Genomic DNA, 14,659 nt, shown 5'->3' with positions numbered 1-14,659 from the left:
AATCAATGTCAGGGGCAAATGTGGTATTGATAATGCTATTAAAAATACAGGGGAGTAGGCTTAATTCCTTGTTCATGTCCCTCCTTGAAAGGACATCAGCAAATGAATTATCTCTCCCTGCCACGTGAGAGGCGGAAATCCAAATTCCTTTTTTAATACACCAAAACCAAATGCGTAACGCTATGTCATTTAAAAACATAAGCGACCGAAGTGCTATTGTCAGAGAAAATACGAATATGGATATCCTGACATTGGCTACATAAGGTATGTAGTGCTTGTTCTATTGCTAGCAATTCAAGAGCATTGATATGCAAATCTTGTAACCCAGAAGACCAAAAACCTTGAGAGAAAGAATTATCTGAATGACGCACAGCTCCCCAACCTGATCTGCTTGCATCAGTGGATATTGTTATGGAAATAGGCAGGTCGTGAATACCGGTTGAAAAGGAAGCTGGTTCTTGACCAACCCACCAAAATATTTCCTTACTTCTGAACCTAATCTAATAAAAGAATCAAAATCGCCGAATGAGTTCTGGAGAACTCTTGTTTTTGCTTTTTCGAGAGATCGAAAATGTAATTTGCCAAGCGGGAAGGCAAAAAGGGAAGAAACAATTGAGCCAATGAAACTGGCAAAGTCTCCTATCTTTACATCGTCAGAATTTAATAACAAACTCCCTTTGGAGTGTATGCGATGAACTTTATCTTGAGGTAAAGAAATAGTCATTTTCTCAGTATTAATGTCAAAACCGAGATATAAAGCTGATTTCTGGGGAATCAAACACGATTTTTCAAAATTGATGATAAATCCTAAATCATTTAATAAATTACACACGTAGTTTGTATGATCTCTGCTTTCTTGACAGGAACGTGATTCGTCTAAATAAATCAAAATCCTAATACCCTTGCTGCGAACAGCTGCAATTACAAGTTTCAAAATCTTCGTGAATACCCTGGGTGCAGAACTAAGACCAAAAGGAAGGCATTTGAAAGCATAATATTTTCCATCCCACAAAAAGGAGAGATAACCCTGGGAATCACGATGAATAGGAACTGAAAAATAAGCGTCTTTAAGATCAATAGACGTCAGAAATTCATCTCTATGAATCATATTTTTTAACAAAGAAACATTCTCCATTTTGAAATGTTCATATCTCACAAAGAAATTCAAGTTCTTGAGATTGATAATTGGTCTCAGATCTCCGGATTTCTTGCGAATCGTAAATATGGTAGAAATGAACTTGCATTTTTCTCGAGAAATTTCCTTGACCGCATTCTTTTCTATTAGGATACAGATTTCACTGTCTATTGCCGCCTTTTCGTCTGATGAAAAGGGGAAATTGGAAGCCAATGAATATTGAAAGGGCTTATGCAAAAAATCAATCTTATATCCTGATATTGCCTCTAATATCCATCGATCAGAAGTTATATGAGACCATTTATCAACAAAAAACTTAAGTCTCCCTGCATGAGTAGGAATACTCACTAGTTTTTTGCATTATATCTTGATGGGTAATCGGTAGACTTTCCATGAGGTTTCTTCTGATAGTTGTAGGTCGACTGATGAGGAGGCCTCGACATCGTCGCCGCGGGACGGGATTTCTTGAAGGCTTCCCGGCGTGATGCTTGGAAGTCCCTTTGGTATGGGCTGAACTCCTTATCTCCGCGATTTCCTCGACGGGAAAAGGAGCCTCCGCGACTGGAGGTACCAGAGCGTTTAGGAAAGGCAACTTGACGACCGACGTTGAAGGCCTCAGCCACAGACTTCAATGTAGATGATAAGTCATTTCCAAATAGACCATCTGTTATTGGGATAGACTTTGAACATAGCCCTTGGTATTTTGGGTTAAGGAAGGGTCGTATGGATTCCCTTCGTTTCATACTTAGCAAGTAACTTGCATGACCAGTCAATGTCATGCCGTCAACAGCAAGACTCTTGAGTAAATCAAGGTCTAAAGCTTTTTTGCCTTTAGCCGACTCTTGGAGGTGTGAGATTATATGTAGGCCTACATAAGGCAATAGACCTTTGACCACATTAGATTGAAGTTTTTGAGTTTGCGAATCAAAAGCTCTCGCTTTGGTGGGGAGAGATTGCCACACCTCTCGCTCCACTTTGGGCACAGTTGCACTAGTCGCGTTGGATGGAGGATTATACTTCTCTTGGATTTTCGAAAGAGCCTCTTTCTGAGGAGGAAGGGTCACCGCCTTGTTAAGGCGCGTAGCCAGACCCTCTGAGATGGGTGGAGACAAGTTGTTCTGCTCATCATATATGTTACTAAACTCCATATCGTCTAGTAATGCTCTCTCCCCTTCAAGCGGGGAGGAAATTAATGAGGCTAGAGGATCGTAATCATTGCCTTCATTCATCATGGTCATATTAATAGGCTCAGCCCCTACAGGCGGGGACGAAATTTCACTCTGATTATCAGCGAATAAGCTAACGATATCATCCATATGGGCCTCCGAAGCCCCGGTTACAGCACCAGGGGTGTCACCCGTGTGTTCCCTCACACGACGGGGAGGTTGGCCAGCATTAATAGAGCTGGCAGTAAGGCGAGACACCGTCTCTGTCAATCGCCGAATCTCGTCTGCCTGGGCGGCTAGTTGGGTCTCCATTTCGATATCCTGTTGGGTAGAGGTCCCCTCTGATTGAGACATAATTCCGTCATAGGGCACTGCCGACACACGCTGAAAAGATGAATGCCTTCCCTATCCTCGCTCTTTTATAGCCTTGTGGGGAATTAGCTCATTTGAATTTTAAATTACTTTGAAATTCTTTTGTGTGAAGCACTGCCTTAGCACCTGGAATATGCTATCCCTCTGAAGACTTGTATGAGATGTTATGTAATAGAATTTCAAACAACGTTTCGTAGAAATATATAAATGTCATATTTATGATTTATATTACATTTTCTATCATGATATGTCACCACTGAACAAAAAATTGTAATCTGAAATGTTTGAGTAACTAGCACAAATATGACATGTTTTTGTCAAATTTGTATTTTTAATTTGTCTAAAATATGAAGGTTTTTGGGGGGGAATTGACAACTAAATAGCAGGTCCTGATGACAAAGCAATGTGATGAAGAGGCATGGTATACTCATTTGTTTGATGTCAAATTCGTCATAATAGCACAAATATTTTATAAGATAGAGTGAATTTTTATGATGTTTGGCAAGTGTCAAGTTTTCTTTAAATTTCCTGGGTGTGTGTAAATTTACGGCCTCAACTGTAAATGTTGAAGGGGGTAAAATATCCTCCTGCCTGCAAAGAGTTAAAGAAATTTGTTTATTTTGTTCTACATGCCCAATACAGATTACAGAACTTGCCGACATATAGCATATCTAATACAAAAAGTAAACAAATATCATGAAACAAATAATGTAGTGCAAGCTAAAATGAAATATATAACATAGTTTATGCAACATTGTATAATTCCAAATGTAGGACAGTTATCTTGAGCAATAATATGCTTGAAGATGCAACAGCCTCATTTATATATCCCAATTTTCCTAATACAGTTGTTGAAAAATGATGATGCATGTACAGTATGTACTGATTTTTACCCAGAATGACATACAATTTACATCTGTATATTCCATCCCAGACAAAGGGACTTCTACTACAAAATTTTCATGGAGAGAAGGGGTTTTTGTCACAGTAGGCGTGGTAGTAATTTGCATCATATTTCTGTTGGGGCTGCGTTACAAGAAGTGCTGCAGTGGAGACAGAGGTAAATTTCAATTAGAGATTAATCTTTTTTCTGTTTTGTATTAGTAAGGTCTTGTACAATGCTTCATTAAAAAGGAAACCCAACTAAACAACAAAAATCTTATCTCATAAGTTAGCAGTTAACATTTGAATGATACCTTTATCATGTTTCTAGAACCATAGATCACTGAACGCCATTTTCTATACGTCCATCCTAGACGGGACGTATTATGGTATCACGCTCGGTGTCCGTCTGTCCATTAACTTTTCCTTGTAAACGCGATAATTTCAGTTTCACTTATCCTAGGCTCATCATATAATTTAGTGTGTATGATGCTAGCATAGATCTCAGGAAGTCTATAAATTTGAGGTCAAAAGGTCGAAGGTCAAGGTCACAGTGACATATTTTCATCTTACCCTTCTGCAGTCCTTGTAAACGCAATAACGTCAGTTTAACTTAACCTAGGCTCATGCAATTTGGTGTGTATGATACTAGCATAGATCTCAGCGATTCTATTGATTTGAGGTCAAGGTAAAAGGTGAAGTCGCCACCTTCCACTTGCCTTGCTTGACCAATGACTCCATTTTCCATGTTACAGATGGGCATATTACATGTATGTACTCGATTTAATAGCGACACTCTTGTTTGAAAATATGATACAAAATTGCACTTGGATCACATGCACTATCAACAGAGTTGACATAATGAATAATTAATGAATGAGAATTAAATCTTAATCATTTTTTCATGTCACTTACTTTGTTTTTGCATTTATTTGAGAACATTTTGCTCAGATGAAGATATTATTTTAATGTACAGTCATGTTGACAGAAAATATAGACCAATTTCACAACGTGAGAGGGCAGCAGACTGGTCGCCATGCTGCGGTGGGCGAATCAACTTTTATAGTACACAAGTCAATAGGGTATTTGGTACATTCGTTCGATTTTTTTTTATTTTGGACCAATTGAGCAGATTTCTTGTAAGATTCACAATGAGCATTAATCGGAGAAGTTCAGGTCGCAGCTGTGCTGTGTTCAATTGCCACAACAATTGGAGAAAGCTTCAGGATTGTGAATGTGAAATTCACTCGCCTTGGACTCATGAAGCCTGTTTGTGTGTGAAGCCGTACTCCTTGCATAGGTTTCCAGGCCGTGATGAAGGAATGCGTCGCCAGTGGATAAAAAACATCAACAGAAAGGACTTTAAAGTTTAGAAAGATAGTGTGGAGTTGCTATCACAACAACTTTTTATGAAACAGGGCCCTGGCCCTCTCTTCCCCTTCCTCCTTTCTCTCTGTTTTATTCTCTTGCCCGGCCCTCCTTTTGGATACTTATAGGCCTGCATAAAATGTGGTGGTGGTGTTTTTTTTGGGGGGGAGGGAGGGGGGATTTATTTGATCATGCTTAGATGGAAATATCAGTCCCTCTCTCTCTCTCTCCCTCTCTATCTCACACTATCCCTCTCTCTCCCTCTCACTATCCCCTTCTCTGTATTACACTATCCCTCTCTCTCCCTCTCTCACACACTCTCTCGCAGCCCCCCCCCCCCCCCCCCCCCCCCCCCCCTCTCACTACCCCTCCCCTTTCTCACTATTCCCCTCTCCCCTCTTACTATCCCCCTCCTCTCACACATACTCTCCCCCCCCTCCCTCTCTCACTCTATGCCTCGTTCACTCTCCCGCTACTCTAACACAATTTACTAGCAACAAGAAGTGAGCTCCCAAATGAAAACCAACAGCGATTCTTTGTCATTATCAACTCACTTTTACTGACAAAACTAAGGGGAAAAAGTAGCCAAAGTGCAAAAATTCATCATACCTTCATCGGTCAGATATGGCCATTGTCTTACATCGTCTACCCAGGTGTCCATGCTTTATTTTATTGATTTATGATGAAGTTAATGACACAATATCAGAGCTTATCTGTAATCTTTCATTGAATTTGTACACAGAGCCAATCGCGGTCAGCGCACTTGCCCACCGCAGCAATGGCGTCGCCGATAGAGGGCCAAATACATAAACCGGCCGTGAAATTGGTCTATATGATTCAATTCTTCAAATGCGCATGCTTACAATTTGCGTATTTGAAGTATAGTAGAAGTGAACCACCTGCAGATATTTTGCACTTTGGGTAGAGCAATGGTGTTAAGTGTTGCTTGATCAAAGAAAACTAATTCAAGGTTGTTTTTTTTTGGGGGGGGGGATTTGAATGCTATACTTTTAATTACATGTAGTTCAAGTAGTAGTTTCACTGATGTTTATTTCTTTAAAAAATTCTCACAAACAAAATAAAATTCAGGGTTCTTTTTTATTGGTACACCCCGCATAAATTTATTTTATTTCTCAAGTCCGACTGTGATCCAATGTTTTGAAGAAAAAATGAAAATAGTATTTAATATGAAATTTTTAACCTGTAAAACCAAGATTATTAAAGTTTTGATTAGTGATGAATATTGCAATCAAATTTCTCAACCATTGCCAGCTTGAGAAGTGAATTAAAGTCCAAATCATAGTAGTCTTTGTCATCTGCTGTGATTTGAAACTGATTTGTACTTTAATACAAGGCTTGAAGTAAAGAGGAATTCATATTGTAATATTCTATGTACTAATCCAACCTTTAAAAGATATATTTTGTTTTTATTTAGTACAAATATGATTTGTTTAAAAATCACATCATAGTTTCCTCCGGGGGGGCCACTTACATTGACGAGTTGATACCATGCGCGATCAAAAAAACGTGTAAAAAGGATGTCTTTTTCACAATAGGGCATGTTACGTACATGTACGTAACGTGATAAGGGTGTCAAAAACACAAAAATAATGAAAAAGGGGTATCTATTTTGCTAGGAAAATTATGTGTTAAGGGTCGAATTTGCGGGGATGATAAAACAAAATTAAAATGTTTTATAAAGGATGTCCTGTTTGCCCCAACACCTCGTGTTTAGAGTCCGATTTGCACGAGGTGTAGAAGGTGGGGTTGTACTAAACCAAATAAGGTAAAGCCGACAACCGAAGAACCCGTAACTATAAAACATTCCTGCACTTGTTTTGGGGTTCATTTCAGGGAATATGTGCCAAGAGTATTGTTTTGTTTCCAATACTTGTTAAGGGTAGGGTTTCACACGCCAATAGGGATGCATTTTCAGAATATGGAAATTACGTGTTTAGGGTGCTTTTCGAGACCCATGGTCGCGCATGGTATCCACTCGTGAATGGAAGTGTTCCCCCCCCCCCCCCCCCCCGGAGTTACATTTAGGTTGCCTAGTGTGCAGCATGCTTTTAGTGATAAGAATTGATTTCTTAAATTTAAAGTGAAAGCTAATAACTTCGCGCTGTTAGACTGGGTTATTTCGACGCCTAATAAGACTGGGGGCCAGGCGCGCCGGAACACTTTCAGTTTTGGGGGGGGGCAAAATCCCGAAGGGGGCACAATATTTTTGACAGCGTGAGATACCAAAGCGATCGAGCGGGAGGGGGTATGGGACCCCCATGGTAAGGAATTTGTGTTAAAATGGAGTATAAAAGTTGCGTTCTAAGAGCATTCAAAAATAAATTTCTTAAAATTCAAACACAGAATTCACTACGAAAGACTATATTCAATTCAATTTCAATTCAATTCAATTTATTGACCATTAAAAAGACATCAAAAATATTTACAAAAATAACATGATACAACAAATTCAAAATATAACAGGTTACAAGTTTCTTAATGGTCAGGGCCCCTAAGAAGCAAGACTGCTTATAGCCGGGGCCCTACAAATATACAAATAATATAACTGATAAAAAGGGTTATAAACAAATACACACACACATACACACACATTCACACATCATCACACAATGCAAAAACACAGGAGATAGAACAGATTTCAACAGAATAGAAGATAAGACGAGATAGAAAAAGAAGATAAAATACTATTACAGGTTGGGATTTGAGTTCTTTAAATAATTGAACAAAAGTGACTTTGAAAGTAACTTGAAACGTGAGAGTGTTGTGCTGCTTTTTATATCAGAATTGAGAGAATTCCATTCTTTCACCCCAATATATCTGATGGAATTGCGAATAAAATTAATTTTAGAGAAAGGAATACGATAGTTGTTTTGATGTCTAGTAGAGTAATTATGAATTTGAGAATTTGTATAAAACATTTGTGAAAAATTTCTGGAAGGGTGCCTTTGTGAAATTTAAACATAAAAATCCATGTATTTAAACGAATTAACTCAAATAAAGGTAACACATTGTGTTTAACAAAAAGAGGCGCACTTTGACTCATATAATGAGAATTTGTTAATAAACAAAGAGCTTTCTTTTGTAAAATAAACAATTTAGATAAATTTGATTTAAAGGTGTTACCCCAAATAATATTACAATAGTTAAGATGGGGAAATAATATAGAATAATAAATATTAAGTAATATGCTGAGGGGCAAAAAATCCTTAAGTCTGTGAAAAACTCCAACACATTTTAGAACTTTGTTACAAACATTATCAATGTGTTTTTTCCATTCCAAGTTTTCTTGGATAGTGACACCTAAAAAATCAATACAATCTTTCCTTTCAATAGCAATGCCATCAATTTTAACATATTCAATATTACTTACAATTTTTTTCCTTTTGGAATGGAAGATAACATACTTTGTTTTTTCAAGATTAAGTTGTAGTTTATTACATTTGAACCAGGCATTTAAGTTACATAACTCAGAATTAACTGTAAAAATCAATTTAGGTAAATTAGAGTGAGAACATAAAACAGCAGTGTCGTCTGCAAACTAGGAGAATTTTAAATATTTTTGATGAGAAAAGAATATCATTTACATATAAAATAAACAAGAGCGGTCCTAAAACTGAACCTTGTGGAATACCGACATCAATATTCATGTGATTGGATTCGACACCATCGATCACCACATATTGTTTACGATTGGATAAATAACTGGCAAACCACTGCAGTGGAATACCACGAACCCCATAATAATTCATTTTTTTCAAAAGAATGTGGTGATCGATGGTGTCAAAAGCCTTGGATAAATCCATAAATACTACACAACAAAAGTGACCCCTATTAATTCTTCTAAGATATAATCTGTAAAATTTAATATACTGAGTGATGTGCTAAAATCTTTACGGAAACCAAATTGGTCGTTAATAAGAATCTTGAATCTATTTAAAAAATCATACAATCTTTTGTGCATCAGCTTTTCTAAAATTTTACTGAATACTGGTAATAAAGCCACAGGCCTATAATTTTCAATATTATCCACATTATTTTTTTTATGTATTGGTATTATCTTTGCAAGTTTTATACTGTCTGGCACGGTTCCTGTAATAAATGATTTATTAAACACATCACACAGAGGATGAACAAAATGATGAATACATTGTTTCACAATTTTTGGAGATATACCATCCGGTCCACATGCTTTATTAATTTTTAGAGATGATGATATTTCTATAATTTCGTTTACAGAGACTGGTTTGACAAAGAAGGAGTTGAATTGTTTATTTGGTAAAAAATCATTAAATGATTGGGTTGATACAATTGAATTTGAAATTTTTTTTCCTACATTGACGAAAAATGAATTAAAATATTGAGCAATATCTCTCTGAGAATCAAATTTCATGCTTCCATGAAACATTGTTTTAGGTATATTTTTTTGTTTTTTGTTACCTAATATTGAATTTATTTGTCTCCAAGTTTTTTTCAAATCACCCTTGACATTGTCAAACAAATCTCTGTAGTGTTTTCTTTTAGAAAATCTGATAATATTGGTTAGGTTGTTTTTATACAATAAATATTTTTTCTTATGTTGATCACTGGGTCTCTTTAAGTATGTTTGAAATAACCTATGTTTACGTTTAACTGATTGCAATATTCCTTTTGTGATCCAAGGCTTTTTGTATCTCTGTTTCTTATCTACATGGTTTACCCTCATGGGAAAACATTTATCATAGACTTTATAAAACTTTTCAAAAAATATATTATAACATTCATTTGCATGTTCACATTTATATCCATCCAACCAATTGACAGAATCTAGTTTTTCTTTAAACATATTTACATTTGCATCATTAAACAATCTATTCTTTTTAAAGTTATTAACATGAGTATATACAGATTTATGATGCGAAATGCAAAATATAGGGAAATGGTCAGAGCAGTCACTATATAGAATACCAATTTGCTGCTTTCTTTCTTCATTCACAGTATTAGTATAGATATTGTCAATTAAAGAAATTGTGCTATGTGTAACCCTTGTTGGTTTTGTTATTAATGGATACATATTATATGAAAACATAGTATCCAGGAAAAAGTTTGTCTTGTTGTGAATACCATAATTGATCAGATTTATATTATAATCACCCAATACATATATGTCCTTCTTCTCACATTCTAATGTATCAAACATTGTTTTTATTTTCTCAGTAAAGGGTGTGATATTAGTGTCAGGGCGACGATAAATACATCCAATTACAACTGATTTGTTATTTTGAACAGTTTCAATAAATAAGGTATCGGCATACTCAGTGGATGAAGAAAGATTAGCAAGAACTGTATATTCTATATTACATTTAACATATAAGGCTACACCTCCAGCTGTCTGTGTTGGTCTGCACACTTGCACTAATGAATAACCATCTATATTGTACATATCCTCATATACTCACAATCAATGAGAACCTATGATATCTACGTGCAAAACGATCGCTTTGGAATGTGTTTAATCAATTAAATTTCCTATATTGACTCAAAATATCAGACATTACATTTTTCATGCAATATCCTTTCAGGAAAAAGAAATATGTGAAGCTTAATTCTCTAACAATTTAGAACTTTTCTGAAAATCATTAAAGTTTAAAACATTCATTACTCGATTTATGTGTTTCCTTTTGCATGTTTTGTATGGCTGGGAAGCACTTTTAGATGACCCCTTCAAAGTCTTCTTTTTTTCTTTACATATTTTCTGGGGAAAATGTGACCATAACTAGGAAATGATGATTATCAAATTCCAAGAAATATTCATTTATAAATATGATTAAAGGGATGGTCTGGGCTGAAAATATTTATATCTTAATACATAGAGTAGAATTCACTGAGCAAAATGCCGAAAATTTCATAAAAATTGGATAACAAATAATAAAGTTATTGACGTTTGAAATTTAGCAATATTTTGTGAAAACAGTCATCATGAATATTCATTAGGTGGGCTGATGATGTCACATCTCCACTTTCAGTTTTTTTTTATGTTATTACATAAAATCATATTTTTTTTTATTATTTCATACTTGTGTGAATAATATGTCTCCCTTATAATGAAATAAGTTGCAGCAATAAATATCTAATGTACTAAATCGGATGTCAATCCAATTTTTCTAGTTCTTGGAGGAAAAAGTTTGAATAAACCTATTTTCATATAATAAAATACAAAAGAACAAGTGGAGATGTGACATCATCAGCCCACCTAATGAATATTCATGACAACTGTTTTCACAAAATATTGCTAAATGTTTAAATTTAATAAATTTGTTATTTGTTATCCGATTTTGATGAAATTTTCAACATTTTGCTTAGTGAATTCTACTCTATTTATTAAGCGATAAATACTTTCAGCCCAGACCATGCCTTTAACAAACTACCGCAGTTCATAATGTACATCGTGTAACATTATTAGAAGAAAACAATTACATTCCAATGAATAGCGGATATGGTTGTCGGTACACCATGTGGAGTTTTGGAAAAAGTGGATAGAGGAAGAAGTGAAATTGATAGGGGAGGAAGTGAACAGTTGATAGTCGAGTAATTTTTTGTTTAAATGCGCGTAGTCCTGAAAAAGACAGTAAACCAGAAAAGATAGAAGAGGATTGAGTATTTGATAGATAAGTACTCCTGCCCTGCACTCCATTCACCGACTCAATCTCGCATCTCATTTATCCAATAATCCAACTACTCAATCCTCTTGAACTCTTTAACCTTTTCTGTTTTACAGTCATTTTCAGATTCCATATGTTGCTCGAGTAACTAACGTTTCTGGGCGACCGCGCGTTTGTTAGCCGACACAACCAGCATTGCGTTGGTGAACCACTTTCAATTTGCCATTCGGTTTTAGTCTGAATGTATTCATTAAAAGGTTAAACGTTATCACACTGTAATAAGATGGAAAAGGGGCTTCTCAAAGGTATGTTTCTTAGAGGGACATGTTCGTCAAAAGACGCGAGGCTTACTATGATTATGTGATTGCCCCGTCAGGGGCGAAATTTTTTCATTTTTGACAATGGAAATGACAATTTTTAGGCAGAAAAGTGCCTTCATCTTTTACTTTTGTCCTTGAATAATTTATCATTTTTTTTCTTTAGGGGGGCACATGGGGGGCAAAATCTTGTTTTGCCCCCTCCAAATTTGCTTCCGGCACCCTTGCTGGGGGCTGATTCAGCCCCCCCCCCCACCTTTGGTCTTGTGACTCTTGTCCATTGATCGCGACAAAAATTGGCACTGCATTACCCATGGCATAATCTACAAAACTATTGGATGAAATTCTCCAAAAAATCTCTTTGCTAATTGTATCCCCCGAAATGAGTTCGGAGGATACTATGGATTTGGCCTCGTCGCGCCGCTGCGTCGGCCGCAGAGATTTCCTTGTGAGCGCTCTATCAGCGGCATTTCTAGTTCAATCGTCTTCAAATTTGGCATGAAGGTTGAGTATGGTATAGCGAAGAAGCTTATTATTTTGGTGTGGGCGGAGATCACATGATAAGGTCAAAGGTCATTTTCAGGTCAACATTTAAATGTTTACATGCAAGACTCTCTTATGGCACCTAACTCCGCAACCGTAAGTCACTTTTCAACCAAACTTGGGTGATAGATGGACTTGAGGAACCTGCATGTTATGCTGCAGTCAGAGGTCAAATGGTAAGGTCAAAGGTCATTTTCATGTTAACGTTAAAGTTTACATGCAAGACTCTCTTATGACACCTAACTCCGCAACCGTAAGTCACTTTTCAACCAAACTTGGATGATAGATGGACTTGGGGAACCTGCATGTTATGCTGCAGTCAGAGGTCACATGGTAAGGTCAAAGGTCATTTTCATGTCAACGTTAACGTTTACATTCAAGAATCTTATGACACCTAACTCTGCAACCATAAGTCACTTTTCAACCAAACTTGGACGGTAGATGGACTTGGGGGACCTGCATGTTATGCTGCAGTCAGAGGTCACATGGTAAGGTCAAAGGTCATTTTCAGGTCAACGTTGAAGTCAACATGCAAGATTCTCTTTCTCCGCAATCATAAGTCACTTTTCATCCACACTTGGATGGTAGATGGACTGCGGAGACCTGCATGCTAGGGTCATTGTCGCCATGATAATTGTATTTTTTGGTCAAATTTCTGTGTGAGGTCTACATGTATATCACAATGATGACGTGGTTGGTTCTGGGGATACATGTGCTCAGCTGTGCGATCCGCCGAGCATCTCTATTCTCTAGTTAATTATGCTTATTGATGATGGTAAACTCCATGACATCCCAAAAAATTTTAAGTGGCATTACATGGAAAAAGGACATGGACTATTCAGAGTACATGTAGAATTGTAGAAATCTGGATTTAACTAGAGATCTGCTATTGGGAAATTTAGGAAAGAATTTTATACACTACTCCACCTGTGGCGGTACCATGCACAAAAACCAATTTGTTGTAAGCTTCATGATGCACATTCCTCAAAATTTAATGCAGGTCCAATGATTAGAACTGAAGTTATTAAATTTTTCATGAGAAAACAACCTCTTTTTTGCTATAATTACAGATTATAATACACATTTGTTTTAGAAGTTCCATGTGTTTTACATAGTATAACTCTTTGAGCAATTTAAAAAAATAATTTGTCAATGATTAATTTTGACTCCCCCCCCCTTCTTATTGATAAAGAGGTAGAATATTAAAATAAAGTAGTAAAACTCCTTGCCCCATTTATATCAGAATAATATTATTGCAGATAAAGGATGAAAAGTTAGATCCATTTTTTGTCTCGCCTGCATAGCGAGACTGTTCATGTAGGTGCCGCTTTTATGCTGACCATTACGAAAATTTCCCGTTTGATTCTCGACCGCACTTCGGACTGCAAACTGCGGTCGGATACCCCGTTTTTCGTTTGGAAACTCTCAAACAACATTTCCAACCCCGATAAACCCATCTTGGCCAGGTAATCCCCTTGTCTCAATTTCACCACCACGGGCCAGCCAAACGAGCGTTGAGCCAAGGACGAAATGATAAACAACAGCTGTGCTATTACGTAAGACTTGTCTGCCTGTAGAAGGATCTTCGGAATGAAATTATTGTATTCGATATCAATCACGTTTTCAAAGGCATATTACATTCAGACATCCAATACTAGTCCATTTTCAATTTCGAACGAAGAAAATCGACCTCGAAATAAGGAAAGTAAGCGGAATAAAAATTACGGTATGCTTAGCATGCAAGGACCGCGATGCATCCCATATAGTTTCTGTCCGTCCAGCAAGAAAATATGGGATGCATGCCGTTCACTCACGCAATGATACAGTCTTAACGAAAGAAAGAAAGGAAGGAAGAGAGAGAGAGAGAGAGAAAGAAAGAAAGAAAGAAAGGAAGAAAAAGTTTCTATCAACGCATGTATACATGGAACTCCATGCACTCACCAGAACTACACACATTGCAATCCATCGTGTGTGGCCCCCTGCTGTGACCGTTGATGCTGGGGTGTATTATCTTCGGACCAAGGTCAAGAAACAGGTGTTTCTATACTTAAATTTCATGCTTGAGGGCAATAGGGTTTGTAGTACTGGGAGAAGAGATTTGATGATAAGGGAAACTGGGGTATACTGCTCTTAAAAGCAAGATTTTCGTCATGCGGCGGTGGCGGCGTTGTCAACATCAAATCTAAACCAAAGGTTAAGTTTTTGAAATGTCATCAT

The 14,659-nt window shown here is 36.8% G+C and overlaps 1 protein-coding gene across 2 annotated transcripts in view; it reads left to right on the top strand.

The window, feature by feature from the left end:
- LOC121414170 (tumor necrosis factor receptor superfamily member EDAR-like) overlaps positions 1-14,659 on the top strand; it is a 38,194-nt gene that overhangs the window by 12,137 nt on the left and 11,398 nt on the right. For both annotated transcript variants that reach the window (XM_041607248.1, XM_041607254.1), the window contains exon 6: positions 3,608-3,733. In XM_041607248.1, coding sequence (XP_041463182.1) covers positions 3,608-3,733 — 126 coding nt within the window. The remainder of the gene's footprint in view (positions 1-3,607; positions 3,734-14,659) is intronic.

This window comes from Lytechinus variegatus, chromosome 1, assembly GCF_018143015.1.
Source record: "Lytechinus variegatus isolate NC3 chromosome 1, Lvar_3.0, whole genome shotgun sequence".
NCBI lineage: Eukaryota > Metazoa > Echinodermata > Echinoidea > Temnopleuroida > Toxopneustidae > Lytechinus > Lytechinus variegatus.
This window is presented reverse-complemented; position numbering and strand designations above follow the sequence as displayed.